This window comes from Loxodonta africana, chromosome 5 (assembly GCF_030014295.1).
Source record: "Loxodonta africana isolate mLoxAfr1 chromosome 5, mLoxAfr1.hap2, whole genome shotgun sequence".
Classification (NCBI taxonomy): Eukaryota; Metazoa; Chordata; class Mammalia; order Proboscidea; family Elephantidae; genus Loxodonta; species Loxodonta africana.
Window position 1 is genome coordinate 79,148,220 of NC_087346.1, and position 22,660 is coordinate 79,170,879.

Consider the following 22,660-nt stretch of genomic DNA (forward strand, 5'->3'; position numbering starts at 1 on the left):
TCAAGGATTAGGATGTGGACCTCTGCGGGGGGCCATTATTATACCTACTACACCCTCCCCATTGGTTTTGGTGACCCCCTGGGCTTCTCGTAGTCCCCTTCCTACAGGACTGTTTTCAGCTCTGTCTGTGCACCTGTTTTTGACAACTCCTGTGTATATTTCTTGCAGTTTTTGCTTCATGCATTTGAAGCTTTATTATTAGGTGCATAAATGTTTAAAATGATGTCCTTTTAATTGACCCTTTTGTCATTATGAAATAACCCTTGTTTTCCATGTTTATAGTCTTTGCTCTGAAATCTTTGTCCATTATTAATGTAGCCACTCCAACCCTTTTTGATTAGTGTTAACATGGCATATTCTTTTTCTATTCTTTTATTTGTAACCTATTTCTATCTTTCTATTTAAAGTGGCTTATAGTTGGGTCTTGCTTTTTTTATTGAGTCTCACAATTTCTTCCTTTTAACGGTTTTTTTTTTTTTTAGATTATTTATGCTTAATGTGATTATTGATATATGCATTTTAGAAAGGTCACTCTGGAGGTAGATTGGAGACAGGGAAACCAAGGAGTCAGAGGCACCAATCAAGGTAAGAAACAAGGGCTTAGCTTAAACCAAGGCAATGGTTCTGGAGGTGTGGGGAGGGGTCTATATCTGTCAGATGTTAACAGGGTACAATCAATAGAAATGGAGTTTGCAGAGAGAGGTTTGTGTCATCGGTGTGGTACCTAGAAGGACTCCATTGTCTAGAAGATGTAATGTGCATATTAGAAGCTAAACTTCTGATTACATTTCTGATCTGGTGGTCATTGCATAAAGCCCAGATACCCTCTAGGCAGAAGGGTACCCTCTAGGCAGGAGAGTACTTTAAAAAAAAAAAGTGTGGGATGAAAAGTATCAGACATCAGCCCAATAAAAATAGTGCCAGGAGGGCAGGAAGGCATTTTTTTCAAGTGTCTGGATAGTTTTTGCAGATTATCTGGTATACTGACACATCTTCGGTTTTTTATCTTTACCCAGACTACATTGAATCAAATGCAAAAAGCACCCAAATATCATAAGCCATAATAAGTCCCTAACACAATATAACCATCTATAAGAAATTCATCTTTTCATAATTAGAGGGACCTGCTAGAGCAGTTTTACTCTAGACATGGTTGACATATAATTTCTTCAATAATGTCAGCAATTAATGTACAAAGTAACTCTGGGTTAAGATAGAAGAGTGAGAACTAGGGAGAGCTCAAGGACGCAATGTACACTCTGATATACTATCTAGAGCCCCCTTTAGGAACAAAGGACTTACTCCTTCAGCTGCTGGTAGTGCTGCCAGCAGACAGCCCTGAGCTATCAGCTCTCTTCAGAAATTGCCTCAGCTGAAGTGAGCTGTCTTGCCCAAGGGCATGCCCTCTCCTGAGCAGCCCGGATCTAATGACAGACTGATGTTTGGTATAAAGGCCTGGCTTCTTTGCTCCAACTCACCACAACTCTGGAAGGCTGCTTGTGTTGTGAGCCCCCAAGACCACCCCCAGGATTGATGATTTGCTAGGAAGACTCAAAGGACTCAGCATATAGTCGTATTCATGGCTAAGATTTATTACAGAAAAAGGATACAAAGCAAAAGCAAAATCAGAAAAGGAAAAAGGCACATGGGGAAAAAAAATTCTGGAGGAAATCAGGCACAAGCTTCCAAGAGTCCTCGCCCAGTGTAGTCATACAAAAAAAAAAATTTTTTTTTTTTTTTTTTTTTGGACACACTTAATTCCTCTAGCATCAGATTGTGACAACACTCATAAAATGTTTTCTACCAGGGAAGCTCAGTAAAGGTTCAGTGTCCAAGGTTTTATTGGAGGTTGGTCACAGAGGCACACTTTGCCTAGCATGTACCCAAATGCCAGACTTCCAGAAGGAAAGCAGGTGCTTAGTATAAACCACATTGTACAGTTTAGGCACAGTGAACCACTCTTATCAGTTAGGGAATGGAGAGACCCTTCCAAAACGTAAGTTCCCAGATAAGAGCCAAGAGCCAACTTTACAAGCAGGCCTTTCTAAGGATAGGCCTTCTATGTTAATTTTTTTTGCACATCATCCCAGCATAAGAATTTTCTATATATGGTTGGCAAAGGTGCCACCTTTACAGGCCTAAAGGATTCAAGAGCAGTGATCCCCATCATATCTTCAATTAATCCACCACTCTGGTCTCTGTAAAATTTAGGCAGATTCTGCAGGATGGTACTGGACTTGGGCAAATACAACCAAGTAGAGCCCTGACTGCAGCTGCTGTGCCAGATGTGATATTTTTGCTAGAGTACATTAACATGGATATAGGAACCTAGTATGCAGTCATTGACCTGACAGGTACATGCTTTTCCATCTTTATTAACAGGATCAGGAACAGTTTGCATTCACATGCAATGGACAATGGTATGCATGTACAGTCTTAAGTCTATGTTAACTCTCCTGCTTCTGTCAGAATATAGTGGAAAGAGACCTAGATCAGACAGACATTCTACAGGCTACCACTTAGTTCACTATACTGATGTATTATCTTAATCCAATGGATCAGCAAGAATGAATAGCAAATCTGAGGCCTTGAAAAAGCATATGTGAGAGATAAAACCTACGAAATTCAGAGAGCCATCATACAGGTAAAAATTGGGGAGGGGTGTCCAGTAATCTGGGACATGCTAGTATATATATCCCTTCTAAAGTAAAACACCAATTATTATACCTTGTATCTCCCACAAAGAAGGTAGCACGATACCTGATAGGCCTCTCCGTGTTCGGAAGACAGCATACTTCATACCTGGGCACTGCTCTTGCCTACATACTAGGTAACATGAAAGGCTGCCAATTTTCAGTGAGGCCCAAAGCAGGAAAGAGCTCTGTGGTAGACTGATATCATGGTGAAAGCAGACCTGCTACCCGAGCCATTTAAACTAGCAGACCCTATTAGAGTTACTGGTGGAGGGAAAAGATGTGGAAGAAATTAAAGCAAAAACACTGTATACATATTGTCTTTTTGTTGCTCATTTTATTGAATGACAGAATGTATAAAAACCACATAGATCCCATTACTGAATAAAATATTTTATTTTTGCATATATATATGTATATATATTCTTCACCACTCCATTATTTCTGTAATAATTTTTATCTTCCTTTTAAAACTAAATATGTATTTAATACACTTCACCTTTTTTTTTTTTCAAGTTAAAGACTAGGGTACAATTATCCTTAGCAACCAAAGTCTATTTATATGGAGAAAAATGCCACATCACATCATTCGTACCTGATTTCGTGTTGAGGTTGAACTGGTGTTTTGGTTTATTCCAAGAACTAGAGGCCACTCTAAGCTTTAGAGCAAAGTGAAACCCTTAGGTCAGCCTTGGCTGCCTGAGGAGTCTGTGGATAGGGATGGTTTGGTTTTGCTCAGCACTGGACAGTTCTTCCCCAGGCTAGTCTGCAATCTCTGAGAACAGAGGACTGAGGTGTATACCCTGTCCAGGCATTTGTTTGGGGCAGCAGGTGAGGGGGGCTCTATTTTTTATGCACGCTTTCTATTGATAACCATTTCTCCATGAGAATAAAGAGAAAATGGATAGCTCCAGGTCCTTGCTAATACCAATATTCTGCCCACAGTTAACTATCTCTCACTGATACTAGGCTGAATGAAAAAGACAAGGGCTGCGTTCACTGTGAACACAAGCAGTAGCAGTGACTGTAGCAACTGTGACAGTGAACGAAATCGAGACTTTACTCTTAGAAATGTCAGGTACGCTTGATTTATACTAAACAGCCATTAGAGAACTACATTTTGGATACATTGTATTTGGATCTAGAGCCCTGGTGGTACGGTGGTTAAGAGCTGGCTGCTAACCAAAAGGTCAGCAGTTTGAATCTATCAGGTGCTCCTGGGGAAACCCTATGGGGGCAGTTCTACTCTGCCCTACAGGATCGCTATGAGTTGGAATAAACTCGACTGCAACAGGTTTTCTTTTGGTTGGTGTTTGGATCTATCCTTACTTTTATCCCCGAATTGGCTTACTTTATCTTCACAAACAGGGTGAGGGAAAAAGTCTCCATCTCTGTCATGGTATCCATAAAACCTAAGATCATACCCAGACTTCCCATTAGGATATTCATTATGAACTCAAAGTTAAATGATAACTAAAAGCAGTAACAGTTAGCTTGAGTTTTTTCTTTTAAGACAGTAAAAAGATACGACCTCAGAGATTTCCTCTTAGCATGATCTCCTTTTAGAGGGAAGGCTTGGTGTCATGGACTGAATTAAAAAAAAACCCTCAAAAATGTGTGATATCAATTTGGCTGGGTCATGATTCCCAGCATTGTGTGGCTGTCCTTCATTCTGTGATAGTAATTTTATGTTAAAGAGGATTCGGGTGGAACTGTAACACCCTAAGGTCACATCCCTGATCCAATGTAAAGGGAGTTTCCCTGGGATGTGGCCTACACCACCTTTTATCTTACAAGAGATAAAAGGAAAGGGAAGCAAGCAGAGTTGGGGACCTCACATCACCAAGAAAGCAGTCCCAGGAACAGAGCGTGTCCTTTAGATCCCGGGTCCCTGTGTGGAGAAGCTCCTAGTCTGGGGGGAGACCGACGAGATGGCCGGCAAAGAGAGAAAGCCCTCCCCTGGAGCTGACGTACTGAATTTGGACTTTTAGCCTACTTTACTGTGAAGAAATAAATTTCTCTTTGTTAAAGCCATCCACTTGTGGTATTTCTGTTATAGTACCACCAGAAGACTAAGACACTTGAGATCCTTCATAAAAATATAACATGCATTAAAACATAGAAAATTCTTAAGTAAAAAAAAAAAAGCAAGTGATCATAGCCCTACTGATATTAATATATCACAAATAATATTACAACAAACATATTAGCACAAAATGCAATTCATTTCTAGTTAATACATTATAACAATTGATATTTAAATTCTAACAACTGTAACATGGACCTCTGTATAAGCTTTGTATATGTAGAATGTGGCTTTGTGCTAATGGTTTTCATTCTAATCCACAGTTATGGCCGTATATTTTAGTTGCTTTTAGTAAGCAATTAGGAGAAAAGGTAAATTTCTGACACTTGGATCAATCAGAAAACAGTTAAGAGATATTCTTTTGTATATTCGGTAAAAAACCAAAACTGCTGTTTTTTTACTGACCTATTTCTTCAAATAAAAGCCCTTGTTTAGTAATCTATTCTCTTAATTAGAGGAGAATATTCTAACCCTTTCTCCAGTTCCTATTTCAACTGGAAGAACCACAATCATTAAGTTTTCATGGTTTTATTATATATATATTTTAATGTTAGCAATAACAACTTTCTGTAAAATACAAAGCAGCATTCAAAGTATTCAGCTAGTACCAGCACTCAGATTGTGAAGACATATTTCTGTGAATGATATAATAGTCATGAAACGAAATGTTCAGAAAGACTATCAGAACAACTAACCGTCTGAAAATCAGAATTATGACTTTTTTTGTTTGTAAAGATGTGTTTGTTTTAAAGCACATCAAAGTGTTCCTAGTGAGGAGGAATAATGTACTGAAAAACTGAGACCTCATGATGGGGCCTTCTTAGATTGGCTCTGGAAAACTTTAACAGCCAACATGTCTTCATCATATGCCAGTCTCAGGGGCAGTGCTATGGGTACCAAGAGATCCTATGGTATTACTGATAACTAACTTAGCTTAGATTCAAGACAGACATGTAATATAACTAAATTCTACTTTATAGTAAAATACATTTCAGGTAAAATTCAATGTACTTACCATAAAGTATATATACCCACTGCCGTTGAGTTGATTCCGACCGATAGCTACCCTATAGGACAGAGTAGAACTGCCCCACAGGGTTTCCAAGGAGCACCTGGTGGATTCAAACTGCTGACCTTTTGGTTAGCGGCCATAGCTCTTAACCACTACGCCACCAGGGTTTCCAAAGCATACATAAATACATATAAGTAAAGATAGTTCTTTTGAAGCCAAAAATCTGGTGCTGCTTAAGATGTGTCCAACTCCTACTGCTATAGCTTAATGTGGCTGATCTGATATCACTTCCTTATCCTGTGGAGTTCTCTTGAGCTTTTAGTATCTTACAATAGTGACATGGCATTACTTTAGTCCTATGAAAACATAATTGTCACAAATCACACAACAACATGATAACTAGCAAAAATTCCTGCACTCCTTCAAAAAAATCTTGGCATAACAACTATAATGCATAATGCTCCAGAGGATTCAAAGAAACATTTAAATGGTAGATATTATTTAGTGATGGTACATGAGGATTATTTTTTAAAAAATTGTACCAATGTCAATTTTAGGTAGAACATGAAATTATTTCAGGAAATATAGTCTTGTTCTATGCTGTCTTGACAGCACTCCCAACAGAAAGCTTCCAGTCTATTTGCTGTTTCTTGACTGATGAGACATTCATCCTTTAATTCCCTGATTGTCTTCCTCAGTGATTTTTGGAATTGTTTTTCTCGGTCTAAAACATTCCGCAGGCTTTCCTTGGCATCCTCTAGCTCGCGGATCACATAATCTAATTTAAGCTTAAGTTTCTTTGGACTGTCCATTACACTGTAGCTATGTTCCTAAAAACATAAAGACCAAGTTATTAAACCTTGCAGACAACTAGTGAGATAAAATCTTATAACTAGGCCTCAGCTGTTTCTTCATTTGCTATGCTTGGAGAAGATCTTTAAGTTAATTACCGGTGATATTCAGAGGTTTAAAGAACATAGGAAAAGGATGGGGATGGAAGCAGTATTTAGGGTGCCTAGGGTCTTTATCCTTTTCCTAAGGCCTGGCATACATGAGGAGTGTAGAATATTATGGAAGAGAAACATTTCTCATCTGGGAGCAGGTATCTGCTATGAACATCATGACACTCTCATTGACTCTAGAGGCTTTAGTTCCCTAAGTGTGGGGCTGGAAGTTAGTTTTTACCTACCAAACAAACTTAGACCGTTAAATTTTTAAACAAGTTACTTTATTTTGAGGAATTTTTCACTTCATAAGAGATGACAGGAATGAAGCACAGAAGCAAGTCTTCTGACAGGTATTACAGATTTATAGAGGACTCTTGCCCAGAATTTTGAAGAGATAATTTTACCCCTCTCAGTAATTATTATGCTTATGCTTAACTTTGCTGGGTACTACTTTTTTTCCCTTCATTTGACAACAGGAAAGATAATACTGACATACAAAAGTACTATAAAATAAATCTGAAAATTATTTAATATTAAAATCAGTAAAATGGACTTTTGCTTCAAGATGAAGTAACAGAGACTGGATTGACCTTCCCACCTAAAAGAACCAAAACACAGAAAAAATACATAAAAAATCGTTTTCAAGATAACGGCCATCAGGCAAGGAAGGAGGTGAGAGATGCGCAACAAACAATGTGAACCCTATGATCGCCCCAGTTTACTGCTTTCAGAGAGTTTCCAGGCTACAGTGGCAGCGGGGGAAACCCATTAGAGTTTGAGGAGATAGTGCAGAGCCTCCACAGAGAACAAGGTGGCTAGAGTTCACAGAAGAAAGTAATAGAGAGGAGACTGATGCATGGAGAGAAAGCTCTGGAGATCTTCAGTGGTTCCACCTCAAGTATCCTGCTGAGTAAGATCATGCATGCCTGTGTGTGAGGATACTACCTGAGGGTGAGGGAAGAACCACCAGAAAAGATGAGGAGTTACCAGCACTCACAGTGAACTGGGAATAATGCCTATTCCTAGCAGCCAGACTAGAAAATTCCCATATTCATGAGATATTACATAGAGCGTACAAAAGGGTCTTGTCTTAGTAGTAGAGAATAATTAGCCCTATATGGGAGCACTGCTCTCATCTTGCCTAACAAAGCAAAGTCAGAAAGGATCAATCTGCTGCCAGGTAACTTAACTGTATCCCAGGACAAAGCTCAAGAATATAGGATACAAAAATATTCTGTACCTGGTAAGGTAAAATCTATAATGTGTGGCACCCAAAATTTACTAGGCATAAAAAGCAGGAAAATATGTCCCATAGTAAGACATAAATCGATTAATGGAAACCAACCTAGAACTGACACAAATGTTAGAATTAGCAGACCAGAGACTAAAAAGTTACTGAAATTGTTATTCCTTACGTTCAATACATTCAAAAAGTTAGGTAGAGACATGGAAAATATACAAAAAGATTCATAATCATAAAATATGTAGAGATAAAATTTACAATGTGTGAGATAAAAAATACATCAGATGGAATTAATGGTAGATCAGACATTTCAGAAGAAAATACTAGTGAACATGAAGATACAGCAATAGGAACTATCCAGAATGAATCAAAGAGAAAAAAAAGAACATTAAAAAAAAGAAAGCAAACAAAAAATAAATAGAAAAATCCCAGAGAACCAGTGAGCCATGGGCACAACTTCAGGCAGCCTCATGTACATGTAATTAGAATCCTTGAAAAAGAGGTGAGAAGTTGGGATAGAAAAAAAATTTGAAGAAATAATGGTCAAATTTTTCCAAATTTGATGAAAACTATAAACCCACAGATCGAGAAGCTCAATAAGTCCTAAGCACCAGAAACATGAAGAAAACTAGACGAAGGCACATCATAATCAAACTGGTCAAAACAAGTGGAAAAGAGAAAACCTTAAAAGCAGTCAAAGAAAAAATGACATGTTAGGTACAGAGGATAAAAATGACAATAGATTTCTCATCAGAAGCAATGCATATGAGAATACAGTGGAGCAATATTTTTAACAGATCTGTCAATCTAGAATTCAATATCTAGTGAAAATATCTTTGAAAAATGAAGGCTCAAAAATGACTTTTTCAGACATGCAAAAGATGAAAGAATCCACCTCCAAAATACCTGCACTATAAGAAATGTTAAAGGAAGTTCTTCAGGCAGAAGGAAAATGACACCAGATGGAAATACATATATAGATTTACACAAAGGAATGAAAAGTCCTGGAAATGACAACTACATGGGTAATTATGTAAGACTTTCTTCTTCTTATTAAAACATCTTCAAAATTAATCTGTTAGGAAAACTAATTTTTAAATAAGAACATGGTATGGAGTTTATAACATGTAAAAGTGAAATCTATGACAATAAAAGGACAAAGGTTGGGAGAGGACATATAAAAGTATACTACTGTAAGATTCTTAATACTATACTTGAAGTGGTATAATATCACTTGAACATAAGCTGTAATAAATTAAAGGTTTATGCTATAAACCAAAAAGCAGATACTAAAATGACAAAACAGAGTTACAGACTAATAAGTCACAAAGGAGAAAAAATGGGATCATAAAAAGTGATTCCATTTATCCAAGAGAAGACAGAAAAAAGAACAAATGGAACAAATTGGAAAAAAAAAGATGTCAGATTTAAACCTAACCACCTCATAATCACTTTAAATATAAATGGTCTAAATAACACAAATGCAGAAGTTATCAGATTGGATTAAAAAGAAAAAAAAGCAAGACCCAAAATATGCTGCATACAAGAAATGTACCGCAAATATAAAAAAGACACAAATAGCTTGAACATAAAAGAATGGAAAAAGGTATACAGTGATAACACTAAAAAAAATTATCACATAATGTAGATTTCAAAACAAAGAATATTATCGGGGATTCTGATTTTTCATCAAATAAATTGGTGTCAAGTGCTTTATCTTCAGTCTCACTAATTCTGATGTCCATTGCCTCAATTCTGCTCCTATGATTTTCTATTGAGTTATCTAATTTGAAATTTTATTGTTAATCTTTTGGATTTCTGTTTGCTGTCTCTCTATGGATTCCTGTAGCCTGTTAAATCTGTCATTATGTTCCTCTATAACCTGCTTAAGTTCCTCTGTTGCTTTGTCTGTATGTTCCTTGGTTTGGTCTGCATTTTGCCTGATCTCCTTCCTGATCTCTTAAAGAGTTCTGTATATTAATCTTTTCAATTCTATGTCCAGTAATTCCAAGAACTTTTCTTCCTCCAGGAAGTTTCTTGGTTCTTTGTTTTGGTCACCTGCTGAAGCCATCATGGTCTGCCTCTTTATGTGATCTTATATTGACTGCTGTCTCCGAGCCATGAGTAAGTTATTATATTTATTTTATGTTTGGTTTTTGCATCCTAGTGTATTGTTTTGTTTTGATATGCCCAAATAGGCTGGTTATGTGAGCTACTTTGATTACCGGCATCTTTAAAGCTCTCACGTCCTGTCACCAGGGGTTTAGAGCTGCTACTAGGTATGTGAGCCCAGGAGTTCCTGGTTCAGCTCAGGTATCCAGGTTGTCGATCACTGAGAGGCTCTCACCTACAGTCCTAGATGGGCAGAGCTACGTAGGTGTGACTGGAGTAGATACAGGTATCTGGCTGTAGTAGGGGGGTTATGTGCTGAACAAGGTAGGGGGCTGATGGCTGCCCCTGAGTGCCTGGGTGGAAGGCATGTCCCTGTTCCCTAGAGCACACAGGTGGGTAGGTTTTGCTGCCAGACTTTGGGCACCCAGTGCGGTTGGCTGTAAGGACTGGGAGGCACCACTTATTCTTGGTCCCATGTTGTAGGTGGCTAGGTGGAGTGGGTGGAGCCACCAGTCCTCAGGCCCCTGATGTGGGTCAGAACCCTGCTTAATGGGCAGGGTGATGTCAAATGTCATGAATCTGCCACTTCCCCTTAGCTGCTGCAGTTGAAAACAGGCTTCAGGAATATACCCTGTTACACTGGGCTAATGGGGGGCTATGCTGTTGAAATGGGCTCACACAGGTCTAGGGAGAGATGACAGGCATTCTAAGTCCATGAGCTCCTTATGCCTGTCCCTAGGCAAAATGGCTGTGCTTGCCCTGAATTCCCGGCTTAGGGGAGCTGGCACATTATTTTTACCTGTTTGTTAATTTGTTCCCTCTCCAAAGCTGGGAGAATGGCTTGGGGTGAAAACAGGTCCCACTTCTAGCCCAGGGGACACGGCAATTGCTGAAGCCAGACTGGGACCAGAGCAGAGAGGGAAGGAGGTGAATAAATGGGAAAGAGGTACTTTCCAGAGGAGGGAAGGGTTTTTTTTTTGTCCCGCGTGGTAGGTTAGACGCTTACACTTAACTTTCACAGATTCAGCATCACTTTTCCCTGGTTCCAGAGGCTTGAGAAGACTCTCTGCCACTCGGTTTCTCCTGGTGTGGAAAACGTGTCCTGAGCATTATTACTTGCCTCAGTCCACATGCACCAGCTGATCCAGCCTACAGGGTACTGGCAAGGTCAAGTCTGGCAAATCCTTGCTGCTTCTAAACTGTCGCTCCCCTCCTCACCCCCGCTGCTCAGTTCGACTCCTCAACTTTGTCTTTGATGATGAGAGCTCCTAAATTGTCATATATAAGTGGTTTACTTGTTTTTCTGGGTCTTTATTGTAAGAGGGACCACAGGAAGTGTCTTGACTACTCCACCATCTTGGCCCCGCCATTTCTTAATAATAAAGTTAATATATCAAGAGGCCGTAACAGTCCTAAACGTTTATGTACCTTGTAACAGATCTGCAAAATACATTAAGCAAAAATTGACAACTGCAAGAATGAGAGAAATCCACAATTACAATAGAAGATTTAAACATCCCTCTCTCGATAATTGATAAAACATGTAGATAGAAATTCAGTAATGATAGAGACTTGAACATCTTCAGATGACTTAATTGATGATTATAGAACATTCCAGCCAAGAGTGGAATGTTTGTTTTCTACTTTCCTAATTAAAATTGTCTTTAATCACAGACAACATGATCATCTATGTAGAAAATCTGAAAATCTCCACAAAAAAGCTACAACTAAAATGGGAGTTCAGCAAGTTTTCTGGAGACAAGGTCAATATACAAAAATCAATTGTATTCCCGTATGCTAGTAGCAAACAAAACAATACGATTTACAATAGCACCCAAAGATATGAAATACTTAAGGGATAAATCTGACAAAAAATGTGAAAAACCTGTATATTGAAAACTACAAAACACTGCTGAGAGAAGTTAAAGAAGATGTAAATAAATGGAGAGATACACTGAGTTTATGGACTGAAAGACTTACTACTGTTAAGATGCCAATTCTTCCCAAATTGCTTGAGAGATTCAACACAATCCTAGTCAAAATTCCAGCAGGCGCTTTTGTAGATATTGGGAAACTGATTCTAAAATTCATATAAAAATGCAAAGACCTAGAATAGCCAAAACAACTTTGGAAAAAAACAAAGTCTGACAACTAACATTACCTGATTTTAATAATTATTATAATGCTATAATAATCAAGACAGTGAAATAGAACTGGATTCCAGGCCTGGCTCTAACACTACCAAGCAATTAGATGAATAAATAAAATGCAATGCTGTCTGTACTGTATGACTATTATTCAAGAAAACCTAAAGATTTATCTATTTTTAATTTAGATATTTCCATATAGAAAATACAGTATTTAAAGGGAGGAATTCATAATCACATTTTCTTGGCAGAAATATCCTTGCAAAAGCATCCTTCAAACTAAATATGTAAAAAAAAACTATACAAGGGATTAATTCTATACTGTCATTGCTACCACATGTCTGTCAGTTTGTCACACTGTGGTGGCTTGTGTGTTGCTGTGATACTGGAAGCTTTGCCATCGGAATTTCAAATACCAGCAAGGTCAAAAGTGGTGGACAGGTCTTAGCAAAGAGTCCAGACTAAGAAGGCAGACTGGGGAGAAGGACCTGGCAGTCCACTTCTGAAAAACTGGCCAGTGCAAACCTCATGAATAGCAGCAGAACACTGTCTGGTACAGTACTGAAAAATGAGCCCCTCAGGTGGGAAGGCACTCAAAATACCACTGGGGAAGAGCTGTCTCTTCAAAGTAGAGTTGAACTTAATGACATAGATGGAGTCAAGTTTTCCGGGCCTTCATTCACTGATGTGGCATGACGCAAAATGAGAACAGCTGCAAACATCCATTAACAATTGGAATGTGGAATATATGAAGTATGAATCTAGGAAAATTGGAAGTTGTCAAAAATGAAATGGAATGCTTGAAGATCGATATCCTAAGCAATAGTGAGCTGAAACGGACCGGTATTAGGCATTATGAATCAGACAATCGTATGGTCTACTATGCCGGAAATGACAACTTGAAGAGGAATGACATCACATTCATCATTGAAAAGAACATTTCAAGATTTATCCTGAAGTACAAAGTTGTCAGTGATAGGATAATATCCATATACCTACAAGGAAAACCAGTTAATACAACTATTATTCAAACTTACACATGAACTACTATGGCTAAAGATAAAGAAATTAAAGATTTTTTACTAACTTCTGCAGTCTGAAATTGATTAAATGTGCAGTCAAGATGGACTGATAATTATTGGTGACTGGAATGTGAAAGTCAGAAACAAAGAAGGATTGGTAGTTGGAAAACACGGCCTTGGTGATAGAAATGATGCCAGAGATTGCATGATAGAATTGTGCAAGACCAATGACTTCTTCATTGCAAACACCTGTTGCCAACAACATAAATGGTAACTATACATGTGGACCTCACCAGACAGAACAGGCAGGAATTAAATCGACTCCATCTGTGGAAAGAGATGATGGAAAAGCTCAGCATCATTAGTCAGAACAAGGCCAGGGGGTGACTGTGGAACAGGCCATTAATTGCTCACAAGCAAGTTATGTTGAAGCTGAAGAAAATTAAACAAGTCCATGAGAGCCAAGGTAAGACCCTGAATATATCCCACCTGAATTTAGAGACCAACTCAAGAATAAATTTGACACGTTGAGCACTAATGACTGCAGACCAGACGAGTTGTGGAAGGACATCATACATGAAGAAAGCAAGAGGTCTTAAAAAGACAGGAAAGATGGAAAAGATCAAAATGGATGTTGGAAAAGTCTCTGAAAGTTGCTCTTCAATGCAGAGTAGCCAAAGTGAAGGAAATGAAGAGCTGAACAGAAGATTTCAAAGGGCTGCTTGAGAAGACAAAATAAAGTATTATAATGAAATATGCAAAGACCTGGAGATAGAAAACCAAAAGGGAATAACATGCTCTGCATTTCTCGAGCTGAATGAACTGAAGGAAAAATTCAAGCCTAGAGTTCCAATGCTGAAGAATTCTACTGGGAAAATATTAAACGACGCAGGTAGCATCAGAAGAAGATGGAAGGCATACACAGAGTCACTGTACCAAAAAGAACTGGTCAATACTCAACCATTCCAGGATGTAGCATATGATTAAGAACTGAGGGTACTGAAGGAAGAGGTCCAAGCTGCGCTGAAGGCACTGGTGAAAAACAAGGCTCCAGGAATTGAGAGAATGCCGACTGAGATGTTTCAACAAATGGATGCAGTGCTAGAAACACTTGTTTGCATATGCCAAGAAACCTGGAAGGCAGCTACCTGGCCAACCAACTGGAAGAGGTCCATATTTCTAAACATTTCAAAGAAAGATGATCCAACGAATGTGGAAATTATTGAACAATACCATAATATCCTAAGCATATAAGATTCTGCTCAAAATCATTAATAAGCCGTTGTAGCCATCCATCAACAGGGAACTGCCAGAAATTCAAGCTGGATTCAGAAGAGGACGTGGAACCAGGGATATCATTGCTGATGTCAGATGCATCATGGCTGAAAGCACAGAACACCAAAAAGATGTTTACCTGTGTGTTACTGACTACACAAAGGCATTCTACTGTGCGGATCATAACAAATTATAGATAACACTGCAAAGAATGGGGATTCCAGAACACTTAATTGTGCTCAAGAGAAACCCATTCATAGATCAAGAGGTGGTTGATCAGACAGAACAAGGCAACAGTACATAGCGTAAAGTCAGGAAAGGTGTGCCACCAGGGCTGCATCCTTTCACCATACCTATTCAATCTGTATGCTGAGTGAGTAATCCAAGAAGCTGGACTATATGCAGAAGAATGGGGCAACAGGATTGGAGGAAGACTCATTAACAACCTGTGATATGCAGATGACACAACTTTGCTTGTTGAAAGTGAAGAGGACTTGAAACATTTACCGATAAAGATGACAGACCACAGCCTTCAGTATGAATTACACCTCAGCATAAAGAAAACAAAAATTCTCATACCTGGACAAAGAAGCAACATCACAATAAACAGAAAAAAGATTTAATTTGTCGAGGGTTTCATTTTACTCGGACCCACAATCAATGCTCATAGAAACAGCAGTCAAGAAATCAAACAACGTATTGCGTTGCAAACGTGCTGCAAAAGATCTCTTTGAAGTGTCAAAATGTTACAATGCAAATATGTCACTTTAAGGCGTAACATGCACCTGACCCAAGCCATAGTGTTTTCAAAATGCTAAAGCTGGACAAAGAATAAGGAAGACTGAAGAAGAATTGATGCTTTTCAATTATGGTGTTAGAGAGGAATATTGAATATAGCACGGACTGCCCAAAGAACAAATCTGTCTTGGAAGAAGTATGAGAATGCCCCTTAGAACCAAGGGTGGAAAGATCCTGTCTCAAATATTTTTTGGTAAGTTATCAGGAAGGACCAGTCCCTGGAGAAGGACATCATGACTGGTATAATAAAGGGTCAACAAAAAAGATGAAGACCCTCAATGAGATGGACTGACACGGTGGCTACAACAATGGACTCAAGCATAACAATGATTATGAAGATGGTGCAGGACTAGACAGTATTTTGTTCAGTTGCACATACAGTTGCTATGAGTCAGAATTGACTCCACAGCACGTAAGACCAACAACAACATTGTCATTTCATATATATATATATATATATATATATATAAAAAAACTATTATAATGACTCTGGAAAGTATAATGTCTTGGCATTACATATTTAAAAAAATTAAAAATGTCCAAACCCCTAGTTTTTAGGTCAGGTTATGAAAGTAGACCCTAATGGAGAAGGCACTCTTGTCTTAAAAGAATCAACATTAGCTCAGCAAGTAATTTTACTTACAAAAATGAACTGGGATTGGAACTCTTCAATACACGAGGAAGCACCAACAAGCTGGCGATTGTTGTTTGTGACCGGGAGAGTTTTGAGGGTGATGCTTTTTCTACAGTGAAGTTTCTCTCTTTTCCCCTGTTAAGAAATAGTTAATAAAAATCATTGTAGATCCTTCTGCCCTTCCTTAAATTTTTATTCTTTTTTAACTTGCAGTAGTGAAATTAACACAGCATTTCTTTACATGGAAATTGCTTCTAAAAGTCAGTACATTTTAAATCCCACTGAGATTATTTTAAAAGAACTTTCTAAAAATAATTCTAAAGTTTATTTGGAAACACAAATTTTCCTAAAAAGATGGAGGATATGCCTGATCAGATATTAAAAACATACTACATAGTAATAACAGAAAAAAAAGAGTGCTAATTTCTGAGGACTAGATGGAATAGACCAATAGATACAAGTCCCCAGGATAAGATTAAAAGACGATTTTAAAGAAGTGGAGAAAGGCTACAAATCATGTAAAATTCTACTAATTAAGAAAAACTATGGTATCTTTTACTATAAAAAGCCAAAATCAAAACCACATGTAAAATTAATATGAAACGGTATGTAAAATTGATATAAAAATGAAAACCATAAGGAACTAGAAAAAATACACGGGATAGTTATATACTCTTAAGGTGGCTAAAGTCCAACAACAATGACAAAAAAACAGAATTGACTACAAAAAAAAATTCTGAATTTCAAAATCAAGAACACCTAAACCTACATTAAGAACTAAAGACAGGCAAAACTATCTGTAACACAGAGGGCAGTTAAATGACTCATAGCCTCAACATACAGTGTTTTTACAAAACAGCAATAGACGAAAACAGAAGAGGACCTGAACAATTAACTCACAAAAGCAATACAAATGTCCAACCAAAAACATGAAAAAATGTAGACACACATTAGTATCCAAATATTAATTCAGGCAATAAGATGCCACATTCACCTATCAATTTTAGCAAAGGTTAAAAACAAAACTTGTACTGAGTGCTAGGGTGCATAAATAGACACTCTTAGGTACGGCTAGGAAGGGAGTAGATTGGTAAGCTTTCAGTGGAGACTCCGAGATCTGTATAAAAAGTAAAAGCCTTAAAAACACATTTCATCTTTGATCCAGCAATCTTATTTCCAGAGATTAATGATAACCACAAAGATTAAGCTACAACGATGTTCATTAGATTATTTAAAATAGTGAAAGGTGTTAACTTGAATGTAGTAAGGATTGTTTATGTAAAAACTTGTTCATACATAGAATCGACTGCTAAATGGTCATTAAAAATGCTCTATAAAATTGACACCACCAACTGCTGGCAAGGATTTGGAACCAGGGGAACCTCCATATGCTGAAGGTGGGACTATAAATTGGTAAAAGTTCGCTGGAAAACTATGGCAATATCTACTTGAGCTGAACATACACATTCCTAGGCCACAGCAATTCTACTTCTAACAGAAATGTGTACAGAAGTGCACAAAAAAAGTGGACAAAAATGTTTAGATGTACTATTCACAACAGTCTCAACGAAAACAACCTGAATGTTGATCAACAGTAGAATGAAAAAAGTATAGTTTATTTATATAACGAAACACTATATTGCAAGGAGTGTTGGGGGCACAGTGGTTCAGCGTTCAGCTCCTAACCAAAAGGTTTAGAGTTTGAATCCACCAATTGTTCCCTGGAAACCCTGAGGCAGTTCTACTCTGTCCAACGGGGATGCTATGAGTTGGAATCAACTTGATGGCAATGGCTTTTTTTTTTTTTTTTTGCATATAGTTAAAAAAAAAAAAAAAGGGCCATTACTATATACTACAACACTGATGAGGGAAAGAAGCCAGAGCACAAATTGTGTGACTTCATTTATGTAACTGATTGTGAAAGAAGTCAAGATAATAGTTACCTTTGGGGTGTAGTGACTAAGAAGGAGTATGAGGCATTCACTCAGTGAGAGCTCACTGATTTGTACACTTACGATGTACTTTTCCACATGTTATACTCAATACAATGTTTACTTAAAAAGATTGGTGTTCTCTCTGTTTCTCTTAAAAATGCTATCCACAGATCTGCATCAAATTCATAGAGAGTGCTTATTAAAAAGTATACGTTCCTAGATCCCAACCCAAACTTACTGAATCAAATTCTCTGGGAGTAGGGATTAGGAGCCTGAATTTTAAATAAGCTCCCAGGCAATTCTTTTGTAGACTAAACTTGGAGAGCCAGTGTTGCAGAAAAACATTTAATGATGTAGAAAGTAGTAGTTAAGAGTGGATTCTGGAGCCAAAATGCATAGGTTCAAATCCTGCCTCTGCCATTTAATAGCTTTGTGACCCTGGTAAAGGCATTTCTCCTCTCTGGGCCTCAGTTTCTTCATGTGGTAAAATGACAATAATAATAGTACTTACCTCACATAGTTGTTGCCAGGATTGAGTTAAGATATGCAAAGTGTTTAAGATAGCGTCTGGCACATAATAAGCCCTACATAAACATTAGCTATTGTTAAGCAAAAAAGACAGTGAAAGAAGCAAATAAAAAAAAGGATATATAATGTAATTCTATTTTTATAAAAATATCCATACACAAATATAAATGAATTTATGCACACACATGCACAATGGCTGGGAAGATATACATTAAAATCTTAACAGCATTATGTATGGATTATGTGATTATTAATTTTTATTTTCTTTTTGCTTATTGGTAACATCTAATCTTCTATAATGAATATATTTCTATTATAAATAAATCATTCTTTGAAAGTTAGTAGCTGATGCTTTATTACACCCAGATTTCTTAAGGTCCTTTTAACATTATAGCTAGATGACATCTTGAGATAGGGAAAAAACAAAAAATCAAACAAACAAAATGTTATAGCAAATTGCACAAAATACTGTAGATTAATTTACATGGAAGAAAGTGAGGCAGTCTCTAGTTGGTCACTCAGGCACTGCAATGTTATCAACCGCAGAAAGTCACAAAAACCACATGGGAGCAGGTACACTTCTGGACTGTTTAGCTGTCAGGAAGGAGATACCTTTCAGTGGAGGCTCATTACCATCACTGTAAGAACCCACAAACTCTCTCTGAATTTTCTACACTAGAATCAAACAGTCAATAGTTTTCTAGAAACAAATACATTTTCAGGTACACAAAGTCAAGAGAAATACCTACAGAATTTAACTAGATTGATATATTCAACTAGACTCTAGTTTCAATTTATACAACCTTTTTATTCTCCTTTTTCTGACCGCTTCTTTTCTATCGTTCTAGTCTCTTTTGGCTTTCTTCCTTTTAGCTCTATTCAGGCACTAAGCTTGCAAGTATGTGGCTCTTAGAAGTATACTTTGCTCCTGTTCATGGTTCGACTCTTGATCTCTGCTCCAGTGTGAGAACTGCAAGTTCAACTTCAGTTCAACTCTCTTACGTTAACCTCTTTATTTTTTTAGACTCAAATCAAGAGTTATGCTAACTCCAAAAGCTCCTGGGTAGTACAAACAGATAATGTGTCAGCTGTTAACTAGAAAGTTGGAGGTCTGAGTCTACTCAGAGGTACACTGCAAGAAAGGCCTGGCAATCTACTTCTGAAAAATCACCCACTGAAAACCTATAAAGCACAGTCCTACTTTGACACACATGGGGTTGCCATGAGTCAGTGCTGACTGGACCACAACTGGTGGTTTTTAAAGTCAGTCAACTTCACCAAACCTTAGAAATGTACAAATGCTTATGAGTGGCTACTGGGAGACTAATCCTACTACATATTACAAGAGCTAAAGCAGCAGTTTACAAACTTCAAAACCCAAAAAATGGACTTCAAATAAATAAACAACAAAAATGTTAGAAAGAGTGGTGAACGTTTTTCAAAGGTACCCGATTGAGACCACCTAACACAAACCACGACCCAGACTACAACTGAGTAGTGATGGTAAGCAGTATCTTACGAACAAACCTGTAAATGAGATGGGGAATCAAAGATAGAAGGTATGACTCCAGGTTTGAGTTTAATGTTTGGAGCACTTCTGTCAAAATCTGTTTTTTTAAAGTGCCTTGAACACAACACATCTCCTTTTTTAGGCTCCCAAATTCCTGCAGCATTCACATCAAGTCTTTTCATTGCTAATACCCATTTTCTCTTCATGTTTTCGTCTGTGGGGAATCTAGAAAAAAAAAATACAAAAAAATATTTAAAAATTAAATACTACAATATATATTTGACCTAAGGCTGTCTTATTCAATTGTGACTAAACTGATAATTTAACTAATTTGTTACTACTCTTGGAACTGCAATATTCAGGAAACCATCATGATTCATGCTTTTATATCTCTCAGTTTTACTATTCAAGGCATTGTGCCAATCATGCTGCAGACATAACCCTCATTTCAATATTCCTCATATTAGGAGGACAAGAATATTTAATACTTTACAGTAAGACCCACACTGAAGATTTTTATTCATCTACCGATGATGGAGAGTATCACTTGGCCCTATTCCTATCTGAAGAGATATCTAGACTTTATCCCTGATGAATAGGGTCCTTTGTACTTTCACTCTTCTGCTAGCAATAGAAAATTGCTTAGTACAGCATTTATTACACAGAAGGTCTATAAACACTTAGTGAATTAAGAACACGTTTGCAGAATTTGGAGTTCTGGAGATCAGAACTATTTTGAAAGATCCAGAGGCCAATGCTCATATCTTTTCTAATTTTACAAGCTAGTTCAAATCTTTTTTGGAATAAGGTAAGGAACTTCTTCTAAATTTCCTAGTAAAGTAGCCATCAGATCTTTCTTCAGCCCATGGCACAATGTCTGGTACAAAGGCAGTGAAATAAAGCTTTATCAACTGCCCCATAAGGTTTCCGAGGCTGTAATCTTTACAGAAGCAGACTGCCGCATCTTTCTACTGCAGAGCGGCTGGTGGGTTGGAACCGCTGACCTTTTGGTTAGCAGCCAAGCACCTTAACCATTGTGCCACCAGGATTCCTTAAATAATTATTAAATCTTACTGCTCTCCTATGGTTGTCAGGAGAATGGCCAAATGCTAAATTAGGATCACCTTGATTTATTTGCAATATCTTCTGAAGAATCCTTGGTCTGAACTCATAATTTGTATTTTTTCCCTAAGCTTGATCTATTTCTAAATAGAAAAGACAGTGTATTTGGGCAAAGATCATTCAGATTTTAAACTACATGTAAACAACACTGAATCTTTTTGAAGGGATTTAAAATATAAACTAAGTACAAGAGAAAAAGTGAGTCTGATGTTTTTTGTAAGTCTGACTCCTCAGCAGGTTATCTTAAGCTTCTTAACTAATTATAAAAATGTAAAGGTATCACTGTCACTTCAAATTTAACTAGAAAAGGTTATTTAAAAAGAACTTGAAAACTAAAGTTCAAAATTCAAGATTTAAGTAGATGCAGTTTTTATAACAGTCAAAAGTACTTGGCTTAACAACAGCAAAATCTTACACGTGAAATGTCAATCCTTTTAACTTGGAATTTGGCAAACAGCGAGAAGCACACCCAATGGCAGAGCAACATTTCACCATGATTTTAGCAACTCATAACAGAACTGAAAGAAAATTAAAATGGCAAGTTAGTAACTTCAAAGCTAAGGGGGAACATATATCTACTTTTCCCAGTATGTTTCAGGAAACGTGAACTCATCACGTTAGAAAGTCAAAGGCAAATATTTTCTTTCAACACCGGGTAGCTTTGCTCATAAAAATTTTCAGGAGCTTAACTCATTAATAAGCAGAGTAACATTTAGCTATGTTCACTGAGGGGCCTGATTCAATTTTGTTGGGTTGTACACTTCCCTTTCACCGGTTCTTAAAGGCATCACGTTCCCTCCTGCTCTAAGAACTTGGCGCACACCTGGCATGCCACCTAACTCCTACCTTTCCTTCAGCTCTCAGCTCACGTCGCTTTCCCAGGGAAACCTTCCCCTACCCAAATTCAATTGACCCTCTCGAATACGCTCTCGTAAAACACATACCTCTTCTTCCTAGCACTTCTCAAAATTGTAATCTTACATTTCTTTCATCTGAGTCTCTGATTAATGACTTTCCTCCCCCATCAGTCTGAGTTCCTTGAGGGCATGGTGGGGCGTGTTTTTTTTTTTTTTCTCACTTTTTATCCCCAAGGCTTAGCTGGTGATTGACATCTAGTAAATGTAAATACATATTCCGAATGAAGAGCAAGTAAAGGGACGAGGTTCACTGTTCCCTGAGAGAATAGGTATTCCAGGAGCCGGCGAACGCCGCGGCCTTGATCAACAGCGCGCGCTCCCGGACTCGCTCAGAGCCCAGCCGCCAAGTCCAGCTCCGCCCTTTCTCCAGGCCCCCGTACGCCCGAAGGGTGACGGAGGGAGGGGCCGCCATGTCACAGGTGCAGATGCGACCGAAGAGGGTCCCTTCCTCAGGGGCCGCCAGGTGTCTCCGCGCCGCTGCGGTCCTCCTCGCTCCGAACCAGGCCCCGGGACTTGGGCCGGTAGCGATGGGGAAAAAAGAAGAAGTAACCTGATAATTATTACCGTTAGCAGAGGAGACAGCAAATAACGGCGACGACAGAGATTGCGTCTCCTCTCGCTTCCGCCCCGCCGCCCCGCGAACCGGAAATCCGGCTGCCCCCCCCCGGGTCACATGCCCA

General features: G+C 38.1%; 1 protein-coding gene across 5 annotated transcripts; it reads right to left on the bottom strand.

Moving 5' to 3' along the window:
• Positions 1-1,743: 1,743 nt before the first annotated feature.
• THAP6 (THAP domain containing 6) lies at positions 1,744-22,654 on the bottom strand. 5 transcript variants are annotated; one of them, XM_064285693.1, is made up of 7 exons: positions 22,545-22,654; positions 21,479-21,581; positions 19,959-20,166; positions 18,916-19,025; positions 18,415-18,487; positions 15,979-16,104; positions 1,744-6,621 (listed from the first exon to the last, which is right to left on the bottom strand). In XM_064285693.1, exons 2-7 carry the CDS (start codon positions 21,556-21,558, stop codon positions 6,367-6,369), a joined length of 852 nt encoding a protein of 283 aa, XP_064141763.1. In that variant the 5' UTR covers positions 21,559-21,581; positions 22,545-22,654; the 3' UTR covers positions 1,744-6,366. The 5 variants fall into 5 exon arrangements, with proteins under 5 accessions (XP_064141763.1, XP_064141765.1, XP_064141764.1 ...); XM_064285695.1 differs by lacking the exon at positions 22,545-22,654 and adding an exon at positions 22,142-22,538; XM_064285694.1 differs by lacking the exon at positions 22,545-22,654 and adding an exon at positions 22,008-22,538.
• Positions 22,655-22,660: the final 6 nt, after the last annotated feature.

What these genes read in the sequence shown, in the direction of transcription:
- THAP6 (XM_064285693.1), bottom strand. Translation starts at nt 21,558, where the DNA reads ATGGTGAAATGTTGCTCTGCCATTGGGTGTGCTTCTCGCTGTTTGCCA. An exon ending in AAAGGATTGACATTTCACGT is followed by an intron (nt 20,167 to 21,478) that starts GTAAGATTTTGC and finishes TTTTTTTTCTAG; the next exon opens with ATTCCCCACAGACGAAAACA. An exon ending in CCTGGCAACAACTATGTGAG is followed by an intron (nt 16,105 to 18,414) that starts GTAAGTACTATT and finishes ATTTCTTAACAG; the next exon opens with GGGAAAAGAGAGAAACTTCA.